The sequence below is a fragment of the Aplidium turbinatum genome, chromosome 12 (assembly GCF_918807975.1).
Source record: "Aplidium turbinatum chromosome 12, kaAplTurb1.1, whole genome shotgun sequence".
NCBI lineage: Eukaryota > Metazoa > Chordata > Ascidiacea > Aplousobranchia > Polyclinidae > Aplidium > Aplidium turbinatum.
Genome location: NC_137483.1, coordinates 2,654,702 through 2,672,754, shown reverse-complemented (window position 1 = coordinate 2,672,754; position 18,053 = coordinate 2,654,702). Strand labels below are relative to the sequence as shown.

General features: G+C 39.4%; 2 protein-coding genes across 2 annotated transcripts; both read right to left on the bottom strand.

The window, feature by feature from the left end:
* Window positions 1-6,857: 6,857 nt before the first annotated feature.
* LOC145781183 (uncharacterized) lies at window positions 6,858-13,711 on the bottom strand. The gene is made up of 5 exons (XM_082592957.1): window positions 13,554-13,711; window positions 12,100-12,297; window positions 10,646-10,930; window positions 8,608-8,736; window positions 6,858-7,243 (listed from the first exon to the last, which is right to left on the bottom strand). Exons 1-4 carry the CDS (start codon window positions 13,609-13,611, stop codon window positions 8,642-8,644), a joined length of 636 nt encoding a protein of 211 aa, XP_082449083.1. The 5' UTR covers window positions 13,612-13,711; the 3' UTR covers window positions 6,858-7,243; window positions 8,608-8,641.
* Window positions 13,712-16,339: 2,628 nt separating this feature from the next.
* On the bottom strand, window positions 16,340-17,318 carry LOC145781430 (uncharacterized). The gene has a single exon (XM_082593212.1). The coding sequence runs from the start codon at window positions 17,267-17,269 to the stop codon at window positions 16,364-16,366; it is 906 nt and encodes a 301-aa protein (XP_082449338.1). The 5' UTR covers window positions 17,270-17,318; the 3' UTR covers window positions 16,340-16,363.
* Between the last annotated feature and the right edge of the window lie 735 nt (window positions 17,319-18,053).

Genomic DNA, 18,053 nt, shown 5'->3' with positions numbered 1-18,053 from the left:
TTTTTACTATGATTTATAATTTATAGAGGAAAGATTTCTGTTTCAACCAAAGGAAGTCTTATAAAATTGAATATTCTTTGATTTCTCACAAGGAAGTCCAGGATTCGTGATCCGGGATTCGTGATCCTTAGTTTCCTTATTCCAGTCATAATTTGTATCCCGAATCAATTGAAATCAATGAAGATTATAACATAACGGTTTCTTGAGAAATTCGTGAGCACTTTTTTAAACTGATGATTGAAATAAGTTTCTTCTGTGAATACTCAGCGCTTTTCGTTTCCTTCTAGGTTTGTTTCCATTCATCAATATCCTCTCGTTAACACGGAAAAGACTCGCCACGTGAGCTAGAACTTTTGAATGCTTTTAGAAAACCGTTTCACAGGACGTCAATTGAACAGGGCACACGCCAGCAGTGGATTTACAAAATGTTTCTGGGATGACCACGTATTTTTTCGAACTAATCATCATCAGTCGTTATCTCCGCCTGCAGCAGATTGCGCATCAACATGGCTTATTTGTTTCCAAGAGTGGCGATTTTGAGCCAACTCGCCCAGTGTCGTCAAGTGGAGTCCGGTCCATGATTGAATGTTGTCTTGCCATCGTTTTGGTTGTCTGCCACGTTTTCTTTTTCCTTCTACTTTGCCTTCTGTGCAAACTTTGCTGATTCCGAATTGTGATCTTTTAGTGTGGCCGAACAGTTTTAAAACTTTTGATTTTATTATTGCTGCAATTGGATGTAGTTTTGTCATAGTTAGAAGATCTTCTATTTTTGTGTGATCAAGTAGCCTTTTGTTGGTCATGCTTCTCATGATGTGATTTTGGAAGGTAGTGAGTTTTTTCATTGTTGATGATGTCCAATTTACGCATTCTAGACCGTACAGCACGACTGGTAAAACGTAGGTGTTGAAAATTTTTGCTTTCAGTTTGATTGGGAGTCTGTTGGATGTTAGAATCTTTTTGTTCTTTTCAAATGCTGCCCAGCCTAAGCCAATTCGGTGTTGCACTGCAGTCTTTCCATCGTTGGTTGCGGATAGTCGGTGGCCAAGATATATGAATTCTGATACTTGTTCTATTTGTTTTCCATAGAGAGTGAGATTGATTGTGTTGTTAGTTTTGTCGGTTGTCATACATTTGGTTTTGGACACATTTATTTGGAGGCCTAATTTAGCAGCATTTTTTGACAGAGCATCTAGGTATTCCTGCATTTTCAGTTTAGAATTATTCAAAATGGCCATATCGTCTGCGTAGCTTAAGTTGGATATTGCATGACCGCCGATGGTGAATCCAGTTGTACACTTATTTTCTGTTTCTGAGATTATTGCAGCCGCTACGATTCGAACTAATAGTTGTCGCCATATGTATGATAGACGATGCTACCTTTGATGGTTGGTTGGTTTAGAATCTTTATCCTCGAACTGACAAATCCTTGATAGGTTATTCCTGGTAGTTTCGCATACTCGTAGAGGCTCTTCACGCAGGCCGGTTACCGACACTGACAGAGTCAAGTTTTTTAATTATTGACATGTTGTTGCCGGGAAATTATTCTATTCACCAGGTGCCGCTGAATGGAAAGCAGTCCTGAAATGCGTTGCTCAAGCGCACACCCCGACATTCGAACTTGCACCACGTGATCTTGAGCCGGGCGCGTAATCACTGAGCTAATGGGGCGGATAGTTAACTTTGATGAAGTAGATGCTGAGCTCGTAAACTTTGCCAGCGTTTCTTATGATAAACAATCTGGACAAAGCCATCCTAAAAGAAATCAAACTTTTTTCTTTAGGTACTTATGGCGTCCGTGCGTTACAAAAACAACTTTACCTTATTTTTTCGGACACTATTTTGTACTGCTTCCCAATTTTCAGAGTCATGCGAGCAAGTTCCCGTAACTAGCTTACGTCATATGATTCTTGATGCCCCTCATTCAGTCTTACCTTACAGAGTTTGCGTACTGTCACTGCTACGTTGCAATAACATTTGATGGAGGTAATCCTATCAAATCAGTCCTGCACTTGTAGATTGCTTCACCAGGAGGGAGCTTAATTGATTTCTTTGTACCCCTGACGAACCCAAGTAATAACGAGTATCAATAATAAGCAAAACTTAAAAGAAACATATTAAGACTGAAAACTAAAAGAAACTTTCTACCGTGGGGTCCAATGGACCCCAAAACAAATTTCGCTCTGCGATTTCTCAAGACATATAGCAGATGCGATATTGATATACCTTGACTTTTCACAGCTTTGCTTGATCTTTAGGACAATATAATGATTATTGATCTGAAACAAAAGTTGGTAGCATAGATAAAAATAATAGCATCTGGTAGCCTACCCTGGGGATGGGGTCCAACGGACCCCAAGGATGCTGCATTCGAAGTAATCTTGTATTATACAACAGCACTAAAAGAGGAGTTGACACTATTGACAGAATGGTTAGGAAATACACTTCAAAAGATTGACGAGAAGATGGCCGATAGCTCTATTTTACAATAAGACCGATGTCACTGCTGTCAATGCTTTTGTGGTACTGGTATGGATGGCATCAATTGCAAGGCGAAAATAGCAGCACAACATTGAAGCATGCCTGCATGATTACATGAAAGAGAAGAAAATTTTAGATCCAACTAGGAAAAGAGCTTGCTGGATTACCAGCTTCGACTTCAATATCAACAAGACAACTAAATCCGCAACAAAATAAAAGAAACAGCTGTTGAAGATCAGGCACCAAAATCAAAGAAGGCTATAGATGCTATCTTTGCGAAAGACACAAACACCAAAAATGCAAACAATTCTGCAGCCTACTACTTGCAAACTCAACGTTTGCCAAGAACATTAGCAATTCATTTGCAATGAATGCGATAATATATAAACTCGCAATATTTCTTGTGAACTAATATGTAGGCCTAATATGCGTTTTATTAGCCAAATCTCTCAATAGTTTGACCATTGCTCACGAATATACCAATTCTGTATCAGTTTGGTTTGTGCATGGGCTACTGTATGACTTGTTTGTTAAATTTTGAGTATTTTTGTTTTTTCTACAGTGTTTAGAAGTTACGATTTTTGTAGTCTGTTACATCCTTTCCTATTGAGCTTTAATTTCATCATCGGAACTGATTTTTATTATCCAAAACAAGTAGCCCTACGTTGAAATTTGGGGTCCAAAAGACCTCAACGGTAAAACTTGTAGGCTATATTTTTTTTTCGGTAGACAAAGTGTTAAATTCACCGCCTTAAATCTTATTAAATTTCAAAGATTGTTTGTACTGTGGCTGTAGTGGTCAAGTGTGATACGATAAGCAATAAATGGTTGTGTTGTTTTGGAAACAACTGGACTTAATATTCAAACAAGCTGAGCGCATCCTTTCACAAACTGATTGTCGAGTAACTAAAGGTTTGTCTCAGGAAAGGAAAACAGATGGACTTAGCTCTGACAACAATGACGTAGCCAGAAAGATAGTTTTAGGGCAGTGGTTCTTAACCTTTACTAACCGGCAAACCCTTACGCTAATCTGCAAGGTTTCGTTGAACCCCAAATTTTCGCCGAATCACAAAAACAAGAATCTACCACATTTAGTAGTAATACATTACTGTATTAATAAGACTTCTGTTGTTGTTTTTCTGAGACCAATAGTGAGATTCGAAGCTTTGTCTCGGAAACAGCAATTCTCATGTCACTTTTGTATGCAAGCCGGTTTCGATTTTCTGTTTTAACATTCACAAGAATAGAAAACGCAAGCTCGCATAAATAAATGGTTACGAATGGCATGAGAACTTCAAGGGCAAATTTTGTGATAAGAGGATAACTTTCAATTTGTTGGCACCAAAACGTTTGAAGATTTGTTGTATTGAAGTTTCTTTTTAGCACCTCGCTTTCTTCTTCGTCGTATGAGCTGTTCTTCTGGACTATATGTTTGGGCATGATGTCATCAGCCACTCGACAGTCTCGTCATCCAGGGCCTTCAGTCCAAGCGCTCCATGTGGTGGTTGATGGATTGGGCAGTCATGGACGACATGATCTACTGTCTGGTCTGTGGCGCCACACTCGCATCCCGGTGAGGGAGCCAGGCCCCATTTGCACATGTCTGAACGAAAGCGACCGACGCCGGTTCGTAGGCGGTTAAGCCGGACCCACGCAAGTCTTGCGAGGGACATTCCCGGAGGGTGGGGATCGACGTCGGGTAGGAAATCACGGAGTCGGGAGGTGTTGTTTTGCCACTCCATGTTCCATGTGTAGTTCGTCCAGTGTGCCGCACTTATTCCAAGATCTTCAACGTTGTTCAGAAGCTGTCGTGCGGCGGGCACAAATGGGCGTCTTGATTTCAGTCGCTGCTGTCTTCCAGGTAGGCGCTGGAATGTACTGTGGAGGAGGTGGTCGGGGTCCAGTGCGCGACGAGCAAGGGAAATCATGGCTCCTTTACGGCGAAGCTCAGCAGGTTGGATGCCTGCAAGGATGGGAAGGCAGTCCGTTGGAGTGGGACGCAGGCATCCAGTCACAGTGCGTAGTGCGTCATTGATGGCGGTGTCAATGTGGCGAGTGTGAGAGCTGCGGCACCACACTGGTGCGCAGTACTCAGCGGTAGAATGGACAAGGGCCAAGGTAGCTGTGCGAAGGGCTTTCGCATCAGCTCCCCAGCCGGAACCCGCCAGCCGCCTCAAAAGTGCAACGCGCGCAGATAGTTTTTTGCGCAGTGACTCCAGGTGTCGTCGGTACGTGAGTGACCTGTCCAGGGTTACGCCGAGGTAGGTGGGTTCGGCGCAGTAGGGGAGGTGTTCGTCATCGGTGGTAATGTTGATCTCACGTTTTGCTTCCTTGTTGTTTAGGTGGAAGGCCGCCGACACTGTCTTTGCCTTGCTGAGCTGTAGCTTCCATTTCTGGAGATATGTTGATATAGTTGCCATGTCCTGGCTTAGGTTCCTCTCCATTGACTGCCAATCTCCGGCTGGATGCAGGAGAGCCAGATCGTCTGCGTAAGCATACTTCCTGGAGATGGTGTCAGGCAGGTCATAGATGTAAGTGTTAAAGAGGAGGGGAGCCAGGACAGAGCCCTGTGGGACGCCGTTCCTGAGTCGACGTAGTCTACTTCGTCGGCCGCTACCGGTGGAAAGGGTAATCGTAATGCTTTCTTGAAGCTCGCTTTCTTGAAGCTCGATAATGCCAACCAAGTAGCCTAAACTATTTATATCTGCTGTTGCACATCATAAACACATAGTTTTGACGTACGGTAGGCTTATCCACTATCCAGTACCCATGCTGGATACTGCGTTTGTTCAGGAAAGTAGTAGGCGACTGAGTTTTCATCAATCAAGCATTTTATTTTTCGTCATTAACGCGTCTGGAACAAAACGATAAGCATACCTAGAACGCAAATGCCAAGGTGGTTGTCCGGTACTTTAATAACGCTTAGTGGCAGTCAACTGTACAGTATTCTGGAGACTGATTGGCCATCACACTGCTTAGCTCAATTGGAAACTGGTGTACCTACTCTGGATCTTTCCAGCAATAAATCTCGAGTCTGTTTGTTTAACACAACATTCGACCACACCATTAGACAAATAGTGTTTACAATCAAACAACACAAGAAAATTGGGTATAAAACTAAAAAGTTAACGAACAGAGTTAATTAACATCATTTTTGCCAAAGGGGGGGGGGGCAATACTTTTGCAGGGAAGCTTCGCCCCCCTGCGCCCCACTACGTACGGGCCTGGGGGCGACCTCCCAGACGTATATGTGATGAAATAATCCAATAAGCCTCTTTGTTGATGTCAAAACATCATTCCCACCCCTGCTTAAATTACCCCCCTCTGAGGAAGTGTCCGGAGCCCCTGCGTGTTGCAAACACGATTAGGCCTACTGGAACCCGTTGTGTGTTGGTTTTGGTTGGTTTTGAATCTGTATCATCGGACTGACAAAGCCTTTGTTAGACATATTTTGAGTAAGGAACCAGCTTCCCAAATAAGCTATGATACGACTTACATATGCTGGGCGATGTTACGATTTACGCTGGTTCGACTCTCGGGCTGTGCGCTTGAGCAACGCATTCTTGCTCTCCATTCAGCGACACCAAGTGAATGGAATAATTCTCTGCAACAACATTTTAACAACCGGAAACTTCACTCTGCCAATCTCGGTAACCGGGCCTGCGTCAATAGCCTCTACAAGTATGCGAAACTACCAGGAATAACCTATCAAGGCTTTGTCGGTCCGAGGAAAAAGATTCAAAACCAATCAACACGTTGCCTTTTCTTTCTGGTCCTAGATGTTTTTCAATTTGCAGTTGGCTCCTTTGTTCTGGCTTTACACCTGTTTAGTTGCGTGCCCTAACTGCCCAATGTCCACGTTGGCTTCGTATTATTTGGTTGTTGGTTGAGTGGTCTAGTGGTGAGAGCCTGTGCGATGTTTCATGGGATGTCGATTCGACACCGCTCCAGTGCACATGCTTAACAAGACACTTCCCAGCTAACAAAATCTGTCCTATTTTAATTGATTCAACGTCTGTGGGCGTTGAATCAATGTAAAAATAACAAGTTTTAATTTCTGAGTTGGCTAATGGCATGACAAATAGGCACAGATGCAATGACTACATTTTGTTTCGCTGCTTGTAGGCTATCTGCCTTTTGTACCGCATAGGTCGATACGACTTGCAATATAGGCCTATGCTTGCCTATTCAACATAGGCTACTAAGCGTAGAATTAACTGATGTTAGTAAGTTATTAATAGCCTACAGTTTATTCCAGTTAACCAATCAAACCTACCATATATTCTGAAAAATTCAACATTCTGTTTTACCCTTGATAGAATATTTGAAAAGTCTTTATGTAAATAGCGCAATAATGGATCGCTACAACACACCTTGGACAGGCAATTTTACTTCCAATTAACAATTTGTATAAACTAAATATTTGTGATGTTCAAAGAAACAAAGAACAAACTAAAATGCGCTGGTCAAGCTATTTTTTGGGCAGCAACATAATGCAACAAAGTGCCATTTCCGGTTAATAATTTCAAAGTTAAAACGTTTTGCATGAAACAAAGACAAGCAGGTGTTGTTAACAATCTGAATTGACAAACAGTATACTTTGAAACAATGAATGGTTAACATAGAAAACTGAATAAGTAGGCTGCAATTATATTCAATTCCACAAAATTCATGTGACAACCCATCGTAAAATTCCAGATGAAAAACCATCAGATGTCAGAAGAGATTGCAGGAAAACAGTTGTTGGGTACAATTTTCAAGGAACCTGTAGATAAAAGACAAATTAAAAACAATGGATCGCAGCATGGCCACCTAAAGATACGGCCTGATTTGTCACATTTTGCAGAAATTTCCAGGTTTTTCTAACTTTGGGCGATAGTTTAAATAAAAAAATTTAAAATTTGGTTTTTACGCTTTCTTTATTCTCTTCCCCAGATGACACAATAGGTTTTAACATCCTCACATGTTGAAAAACAAAGAAAATTTGATTTTGTAGATTTTAGTTAGACTGTTAATTTTCAATAACAGTCTGATTTTGCGTTTTTTAACTTACTTTTTCTCATTTGCTACTGCTTCCCCAAGGCAACAAAAAAGTTTTTTGTCATTAGGAAACCGCAAAAAGTAAAAACATCTCAAAAAATGTCAGTTAAGCACTAGCAGTAGCTGTAATCAAAATCTGCAAAATGTGACAAATCAGGCAGCATCTCCAGGTGGCCATGATCGCAGTAACAATATTTTGACCATTGTGGTAATATTTCTATTTGGGTTTTTATATTTTAATTATTTTATTTAACTTATCTGCTTGCGTGATTAATTTTATGACTACCCTGGGCTATCTGACTTCCATTAAACACTTCCCACATAGTTGTTGCTCGAATTGTATTTTTAAAGTTAACAGAAGGTTTTCATATAATTTGTAGGTATAACGAAATGAATTAAAGAATTACTGCATAGAAAAATTAGAGGTTTAACACACAAAATACGAGATTTATTTAAATTTCTTTTTCTATGCAGGCGATCTATAATTTCCCTTCTAAAGGCAGAATGAGAGCCCTTTTATGGTCTGCTCCTTTTTTGTATTTATAATATTGGATCGTTGCAATAGAAATATTGGCAATACATTCTTTCCACAAAGACAAGAATTTAAGTGGTCGAGAACACTGTGGCATACATCATTGGTGTGTTACTGATGAGCCCATCGGCGAAGCAAGTGTCTACTCAGCTCAGTGGCCGAGTTGTTTCGGCTTTGGTGCTAGTTGATCGGGGATCGATTCCAGGTCGGGTCAAACCAAAATCTTTAGAACAGCTACCGACATAGCGCAGTGAGAATAAATCGGGTAATAAATGATGTGGTAAGCCTGATATAGCATTACACATGAGCCTTGTCGCTAAACTTGAGCTTTGTCGCTAAAATAACATAATAGCATTTGTTGAGCGACAAGAAGAAAAAGAAAAAAACACAAAAAATATCACTGTCAATTCTTGCCTTCTTCGACTGCGAATAAACTCATGACAGTAGCTTAACCTTAAGTTTATGTATTGCAATGATTCTTCTTATCCGGATGACGAGAAAATGACCAATCCTTTTAATTTCTTAGCACAGTTGAAAAAAAGTATTTTTTTAATCACCTTTCTGGTTCAACAAAATGAAGAAGTCCTTTATCTATTCCATTTTAAACATTTGCTGATCAGTCTCAAAAATTGGTGTCGATTGTTTGGGACATCGTAAAAGATGGCAGTTTCTACATGTCCTCATTGCTGAAACAAAATTTTGAAAATTAATGTACAGTAGACCTGTAGGCCTAAACCAAAGCAAAATAATTTTCTATTTGTTTCTATACACAGTTTTTTCAAAGATTCCCCTGTTTTTTTTTGTTTTTTTATTATAAATTTTAGCCCAGATTGCTGAATGCATTTTTACAACGTCTCCAGGCATTTATTTAATGTGAAAAAGAGCAGATTTTGCTTCCCAATGCATTCATTGTCGTCATACAAGTCTTTGGGGCCGAGTTTCTATCTTTTTACCACCCCAAGTTTATGATAATTCTCTAATTACATCGAGAGGCTGTTATAGAGCACCCAGTCTTTGGTCTCATCGTCCAAGCCATTCAGACCTTCTGGTCGATTTGGTGATTCTGCGTACGATACGCGGAGCTAACAAGGGGGAGGCCCAGGATGATTTTAGGGGAAAGCAACCTTTCCTAGAGGCCCAAAAATTTGAAAAAAACACCTCGTATGCTATTCGTTAGATATGGTCACGTTTATTAAAAGTGTCTTAATTTCGTTCCTAAAGGTCTCGTCGGTATCAGACCTAAATTATCCTCTGAACTGCTCTGCGTACAGTGACGCAATCGTTGATGATAGGGTCGTCGGTCTGTTGTTTAGTACAATCAGGAATCTACTGCCCTGAATGCATTCACTGATACTGCAGTATCACTCTGTCAACGTGCATTGCATGATCAGCCAATGCAGACTACTGTGCCTTGCTTGAAGAAAGAACAAACAAATGAACAAGGAAATCGAACTCAACACCTTTTGATTTGGAGTCACATTTAACCAAGCATGGCATATGGGAAAAAAGTGAGAGGTAAAACAACTCAAAATATAGTTGTTCGTCGTCGTCGTCGTCGTCGTGTGACCCTCTGGGACCGAGGGTCTATCCTTTTACCACGCCCGTTTCATTGTTTTCCCGGGCTAAGCTGGAAGGCTACTAAAGAGCAGCCAGTCGTTTTGTTTCATCATCGAAGACACGCAGACCTTCCACTCCATTAGGTGGCTATACAGTTGACCACAGTTGACCACTGGAAAATTTTCCAAGAGTAACTTGAAGCACAAGTGACTTAGCGACAGTTTAAATTGAGTTCGATCACCTTGTGATTAATTATAGACCTTTTCTTTTATTAATAGCTTGTTTACAGGTATATGCGTATTGCTTGGCTTAACCTGACAAAAAAATTTCTAAGGTAAAATGAGCAATGGCCTGGGGTAAGTTGAGCAATTCCATCAAGTTGAAGCATTTCCGTGTCATTTTATTTTTATGGTATAGTTGCGAAGCAATACTTTGAAACAAAGCATAACACAGTGTTTTATTTTTTAATCAATCAAAATATAAAACACAAATTTAATAGTTTAACCATTAAGTAAGCTGCAAGATTATGTCTTATAGGATAAATTGAGCAACTTCTCAATCTTTGTTCAATTAAAGTTTCATATACTTAATCCTATCCTGAGTTTGGCTACAAAATTAAAAATATTTAAAAAAGTACAAGACTACCCAATCTAAACGTTTTATGAAATGTATATCATCACCTTTTTATACCGACCAAACAACAAACAAACTTGATTTAGGCTTCATAGTGTAACAAATAAATTATTCATTTTTTGCAAAAAGGAAAAAGGTTGGAGTTTTTGACGTAAACAATATAATTGCATCCCATGGTAAAATGCGAATCTCACTGGATATCAAATATATAGAGTGCGGAAGTGGCATTATGGGTGATATATTCATGACACTGAAACAATAATTTCTGCCAACTTTTTTTTCCAAAAACAGGAGTTGCTCATCTTACCCCATTGAACACTTTACCCGAGTCTTCTCAACATATTGTTATGAAGCAAGCCGACCATGGATTTAATAAAAATCTATTTTAAAATTCACTTTGTTCACCTGGACAGTTCTTCCAAGAGGTATTGCATCTTTTCACTAAATCTGAACAACGTTTGTTTCTGCGTTTTCCCTTGCAGTATTTTTTGCATTTCCTTGGACGTTTCGAAGAGTCTGCATCGAAGTCTTGTTGAGTTATTCTGCTTTGATCCGTATCCCGATTCACTACGCTATTCAGCAACGCTATAGCGTCACCAGTAGTGACGTCATCATTACCCCAGCTAAAGAATGACTTCGGTTTATATTTGGGACATATGGAAAGACGGCACATGGCACATGTGCTTGAAGCTAAACACAGAAAAATGATAAAAGTCAGTTATGGAATTCAAATACTTAAACAAAAGTTCCCACAAAGCACAATCCACCCGATAGTTCTGTTGGTTAAACCAGCCAACTTTGTGCACAAAGAAATAGCAAGGTGGAGAGGTACTGGTTCGATTCGGGGTGTGCGATTAAGCAACACTTTAAGCTGCTCATCATTCAGCGACACCTAGTGAATGAAACAATTTATAGACAACAACATTTCAACAATCGGAAACTACATTTTTATTCAAATCTTGTTTTGTAAAAACTTTTATAATGTTTCTTGACGGCATACTGTACCACAATTTGGTAGACTACGTGTTTTGCCCATGAAACTGGGCTCATCGGTATTGCACCACAGCTGCTGTCCACTGATGCAAAGCTCTTGACCGAATCTCAAATCAAAAACGTGTCTGTATTTCTGTAAGACCAAGGCTGCTAGAAGGAAAAGTAAGCTAGTTCGTTTCTGGGCGAATTGTTGTTTTCGTTTTTTTTTTTTTTTTCCAGTAGCCCATAATGTTCATGAAAACGTCAACTCTAAATGAAACGCGTGGTCTACATATTGTAAGATGCATTTTAAAATGAAAAACTTTGTTTGGTTTTATTTTGAATTAGTCTTCAGAGCAAAACTTTTGTTGGATTTTCAGTTTGACTGAAAGACTATATTTTTAAAACGGCCTCCGTTTCCAGGGCCAATTTCAAAATATCTAATAGTTTTCCTTAAGTTTGTATAAGGCCTGTCGCAACTCATACAATTTTTTACTGAGATGTTACCTTTTTTTGAACCATGAGCAGACATAACCAAGTAACAACACAATATTTAACATTATAACAAACAAAACAGACAACGTTCTTCCAAATGTTTCGATAAGACCATATTTTTATTATTATAGCCTATACTGTATTATAGCCTACATAGCCGAAAACGTTTGCTATTAGGCTGGCGATTCATCACACAATAAGAAAACATGAGCCCCTTACTATCTGTATGCTCTGTACTCTGTATATTCTGTTGGCCTACCATACTCTGTATTACAAACCGACCAGACTACATGGCAAATTATAACCTCTGCAGCTCAACCAAAAGTCATGGCCTGAGCAAAGCAAAATCTCAAAAGAAACAAAATATACTTTAAAAAAATAAATTATCTCACCCCATGATTTCCATTGTTTCTTATATTTCTTTACTAACTTTTTGCACTTCTTTGTTTTTCTTTTGCCCGAGCAAAATTGTCTGCAGACATTTTTTATTCGAGACTTCGCATCGAAAACCATTTCATCCCTATTGTTTAAGTCATTTGCGGGACTTTCCAACCAATCCGTTACGTCACCAGTGACGTCGTCAAAAGCAGCTGTCACAGAAAAATAAAAACTTGTAATTAATAAAATTATTTTATTTTCTTGCTGTCCTTGCTATCCGGCTACTCAGACACTGCTTGCAAAGTGCTGAGAGCAACGCGTACCTGCAAAGGATACGGCGTTATGCAAAAGCATTCACATTAAGCTATGTCTTTATTATTATTGTTCATACATTTTATTTTGTGTGTTTCAATCTACTTGTAGTGACTTTCTTCTTTTAGGCTGAAGAGAGTCTTTCAAGATAAAAACCAATGGCTCAGTGGTTAAGCGCCCGACTCAAGATCAAGCGGGGATGGTTGGGATCTCGGGTCGTGCGCTTGAGCACCGCATTTCAGAACTGCTCTCCATTCAGTGACGTCTAGTGCATGGAATGGCTCAGACAACAACACTTTAACAACCATCACTCTGCTAATCTTGGAAACCGGCTCTGCGTCATGGTCATGGTCATGATCATTTTATTTTTGTTTGGATGTGAAACGATGAAACATACATAAAACAAAAACTGACAGTGTGCATCCAATGAGAGAGTGCGAAAGATCGTAGCCCTGGAGGCGTAGGAGGTCGTCGAGTCTGCACTCTCTCATTCAAATAGTTATACGAAAGAAAGTTTTGCGTTTTTAAATATTGTAGCAAATTGACACAAAAAAGAAGAAGGAAGTCAATGGTTAAAATCCTCTACAAGTAGCCTACGCGAAATTGTCAGGAATAACCTATCAAAGGCTTTGTCAATCCGAGGATAAAGATTTAAAACTAACCAACCAAAATCAATGAGTGAACTCGGCGATGCTTTGAGCTTCAGAAAAACTTCCATAAATTGTGTAATTAAACCAATTATAACAGTCTGTTGATATATTAGGCTACACCGCTTCAACTTCATTATTTAATCGTAATCCGTCATTTTTACATTCATTCACCGTCTGCTGACTTAGAATAAATGTAAAAACCACAGATTTTATTGTCTGGGAACAAATGACTTCAAAAAATGGAATCAGTCTACCATACTGGCGTTATAACTCAGTATTGAGCAAATAAGCATTCGATTATACGAGTGACTAAAGGAACAGTGAAACGAAGCGATGTCGGTTCGACTCCCGTAGTGTAAGGCAACGCACTTCAAGGAGACATATTCAATCGATTAAGAAAACCTAAGCAGGTTGACGAGGCCAAGAATGAACCAGCAATTAATCGCTGATTTAGTAATATCTAGTTTAAAGTATTATTTTTTAAAAACATAAAACATTCTACTTACTTCCACAAGTCCAGCTGAAGTAACAAAGTAAACAAAACGACACCAACAGAAGCTGCATTTTTGAGACAAACCTATTTATTATTCACCAATCAACTTTGTAGCCTGAATGAATTAGACTGCTTTCCGTGGAGTTGTTCTAGCGTCTATAAGCAACCTAAATTTTTACTACGATTTATAATTTATAGAGGAAAGATTTGTGTTTCAACCACAGGAAGTCTTATAAAATTGAATATTCTTTGATTTTTCACAGGGAAGTCCGGGATTCGTGATCCAGGGATTCGTGATCCGGGATTCGTGTTCCTTAGTTTCCTTATTTCAGTCATAATTTGTATCCCGAATCAATTGAAATCAATGAAGATTTAAAACAAAACGGTTGATTCAGAAATTCGTGAGCACTTTTTTAAACTGATGATTGAAATAAGTTTCTTCTGCGAATACTCAGCGCTTTTCACTTCCTTCTGGTTTGTTTCCATTCATCAATATCCTCTCGTTAAACACGGAAAAGACTCGCCACGTGAGCTAGAACTTTTGAATGCTTTTAGAAAACCGTTTCATAGGACGTTAAGTGAACAGGGCACACGCCAGTAGTGGATCTACAAAATATTTCTGGGATGACCACGTATGTTTTCAAAATATCCGTTGTCGTCGTATGCAGAATTGATGATGCTGTCTTCGATAAAGTAGATCAGTGGTTCCCAACCTGGGGTCCGCGGACCCCTTGGGGTTCCTTGAGAAAGCATTTGGAGGTCCGTGATTACCTTGATGAATTTTAGAAGAAGAAAAACGAAAAGCGATCTGTTTACTTTCATTTCTCTCTTTAAATGCAAATATGTCAAGCTCAAGCCCGCGAGAATAAACTGTACCGGTATGCATTAAAATAAATCTATGCTGCTGCCCACAGTGTGTAGGCCTACATTGACCTTAAACTACATCTACCACAACGCATGTCGATTACAGTCAAATCAAGATTGGCTCGTCTATATTACGTAATAGAAAGCATGCGGTGCAACTAAAGTTAATTGAGGTTCAGGCAAAATTTAGGTAGGGGTCCGAAAAATTAATAATTTGTCTAAAGGGGTCCGTGACAACAAAAAGGTTGGGAACCACTGAATTAGATGCTGAGCTCGTAAACTTTGCCAGCGTTCCTTATGATAAACAAACTGGACAAAGTCGGCCTGAAAGAAATCAAACATTTTTCTGTAAGTACTAGCGTCTGTACGTTACCAAAAAACAACTTTACCTTATTTTTTTCGCACACTATTTTGTACTGCTTCCCCAATTTTCAGGGGCATGCGAGCAAGTTCCTGTAACTATAGCCTACTTGACGTAGGTGCCGTGCCAAGTGCCGTGTCAAAGCTACGTCATATCATTCCTGACTCCCCTTATTTAATCTTACATCACAGAGTTTGCATACCGTCACTACTTTGAGTTTGCATATCCTATCAAATCAGTCCTGCATTTGTAGATTGCTTCACCAGGTGGGAGCTTAGTCGATCTCTTTGTACCCCTAACAAACCCAAGTTATAACGAGTATCAATAATAAACAAAACTGTGGCTATAGTGGTCACTTGTGATACGATAAGCAATAAATGGTTGTGTTATTTTGGGCAACAACTGGACTTTAACATTCAAACAAGCTGAGCGCATCTTTTCACAAACTGTCCAGTAACTGAAGGTTTGTGTCAGGGAATAAAACAGATAGGCCTAGCTCTGACAACAATGACATAGCTAGAAAGAAAGTTTTAGGGGGAAAAAGCAACTGTTGAAGGGAGTAAAAGTCATTCAACATGAATTACAATGGTATTGAAAAGTTGTATCAAAACATTTTTTTGGGGCAAGGTAAAATTTAAAAGAGGAGCCATTCTCCTCAAGCCTCCCCCGTGGCTACGCTCATGACTGACAAGTTTTCATATATATGCTGTGCGTTGGTCGCAAACGGTCACAAATCATACAAAAAAAACTTTTAGTATTCGACTTTAGTTTGGTGATAATGTTCTCCCTTTGTTAATTAGGCCTTTATAAATAGACAGATTTAACTCGTGTATGCTTCTTCAAACATGTCAAAATGTGTTTTTCCAAAGACACAACCAGGTGTTCTCGATAGGTGTCGAACCGATGCCCCTTCCAGTGTCATGTACGCTCGCTCCCAAACAGCCAAACTAAAATTGTTAAGCTGGATTGACTAAAAATCTTAATGACAGCATTTAGAACAAACTATTTGAAATCCAGCTCTACCTCATAGTATTAGATAACGGTTGTGGTTGAAATTGACACTATGGTCACTTAATTTAAGTATAACTTGTTCTTTGAGAAACCAACTAAGACGATCAAGTTTACATCTGGGACACCAGATAACTTAATGTCGGACTTAGTCGTAATGAACACCAAGTGATTTCTTCGGAACTAGCATTAGTTTGGCCACACCATTTGTGTATGCCCACTTCATCTATTTCTATACAATATTTGCTTCAAAGAGCATGTAAAAATGAGATGTGTCACTCACAGTCCTTGTATTACAGCCTACCATTGTTTGATCTGATGACTACTTTTCTTCAGTTCCTTCCCTATCTAAGCTTCATATCTCTTCCAGGACAACAAACGTATTTTTTTTTCACAACGATAAGCTGCCAGCAAATATACTAGAAAAGCAAAATGTTTTTAATTTGAATAAAAACAACACTATGGTTGATGTAACCTGTAACGCAATGTTAGCCAGTTAAATTAAGTCCCTTTTTACATTGATTCAACATCTGCAAACGTTGAACCAGGGTAAAATGAGGTAATTTTCGGGCTGAAAAGGTGCAAAATGTTCATAAACTATTTTTCGAATCATTATTCTCATATAACAAACCACCAGGAAATAAATACGGATTTTTACAGTGTAGGTCCTGCATGTTGGAATACTTAGGAAAGTAACGATTTGTTCGATATTTAGGCGTCCACGGCTGGGCGTTGGAATACCGCGATAAAATATCAGACCTCCAATCACGTGACAAATAGGAAGGAATCTCTTCATCACGTAATAACTTTTCCGATTCGTCATTTGACGCTATCGTAGCTGGTGCTGACGTAGAAGGGGTTATTGATTTGGCTTTACCGGGAATTTTTCTCTTCGTTTTGGGTCGATTAGGTTGTTGTATCTCGATGTATGACGGGAAAGCTGGTTCGCTGAACCGCCGATCTAAAGGCATTGTGATCAATCCAGACTCTTCGTCTGTGAATTGAATACTTGGTCTTCGGTAAGAGTTCGACGCGACACCATTGATAAAATATAATCGACCTTCAGCTTTCATTGCTGACGTCACAATGGCATTCGCTGATTGTGTGTATGTTTTTAGGTGGGATTTCTTGACCTCTGTTTTTCCTTGCAGTCTGAGATCGCTTGGGTCAAATTTAGAAAATTTGGTCGGAAACGTCAACCTGAGCTGGGATCTTGCTTTCCGCCGGAAATTTTCTCTTCCTCTCTCAGGATCATTTTCCGTTGTTTCGCTTTGTCTCGAACTTAAAACATAAGAAGACTTGGTCGACAAGGAGACAGTTGATGCTAATGGTGATCTCACTCTGATGATGTGTCCTGCTGTGATTGGTCGTTTCTTTTTGCAATTTGTCCAGGTCGCGCGATCGCGAGTGTTAACTTCGTTTTCAGCTTTCTTTTCAAAATATCTTACTGGTCGTGATTCCTTAGAAGAGATGCGCCAAGACACAGATTTTGACATTTTTTGGCAAAATTTTTACAAAGTAAAGGGAAATATATTTAGTGATTCAATTACTTTTCTGTAAAGAAAATAAATTCAGCTAGGCTTTTCATTAAAATGCAATTTTTACAATCTCAGTTAGAAGCTTAACTACTGTAGGTTTGAATTGGCCTAGGCTACTTGTTACAGAACAGTAAACATTTTTCGCTAACCATATCGATGCAGTCTCCACGCTAGCCAACAAAACTTTTCAAAACATGAGCTCAGTTTTATGGGGGAAACATGTGTCTCCGTTAGCTCAATGGTTACGCCCGACTCAAGATCAAGCGGCGCTAGTTCGGCTCTCGGGGTATGCGCTTGAGCAACGCATTTCAGGACTGCTCTCCATTCAGGCATCTAGTGGATGGAATAATTCCCCGGCAACAACACTTCAATAATAATCGGAAAACTTCACTCTGCAAATCTCGCTGACCGGCCCTGCGTGAAGAGCCTCTACAAGCATGCGAAACTATAAGGAATAACCAATCAAGGCTTTGTCAGACCGAGGATACTAATTCAAAACCAAACCAATTCTTTCTACACTCGACTGCCGAGATACTGCGGGATCGATCAAAACGAAAATATTTCAAATGTTAAAAACATCTTGCTTCGAAAGGAAAATGCTTGTCCGCGTTTTGTTGATTCGAAATAAGTTTCTGGGTTCTGAGAAGATTTCTGTTTCGATCTAAAAAGTAATTTTCAAACAGCCCAAGTTTACATTTAGTAACCTTGCAGTGCCTTTAACACTTCTTTCAGTTTGCTAGCA

Excerpts from the sequence above, each read along its gene's own strand:
- LOC145781183 (XM_082592957.1), bottom strand. The coding sequence starts at position 13,611 with ATGCAGCTTCTGTTGGTGTCGTTTTGTTTACTTTGTTACTTCAGCTGG. Across the intron at positions 12,298-13,553 it reads CTTCAGCTGGACTTGTGGAA|CTGCTTTTGACGACGTCACT; the intron begins GTAAGTAGAATG and ends TTTCTGTGACAG. Across the intron at positions 8,737-10,645 it reads CTCTTGGAAGAACTGTCCAG|CAATGAGGACATGTAGAAAC; the intron begins GTGAACAAAGTG and ends ATTTTGTTTCAG.
- LOC145781430 (XM_082593212.1), bottom strand. The coding sequence starts at position 17,269 with ATGTCAAAATCTGTGTCTTGGCGCATCTCTTCTAAGGAATCACGACCA.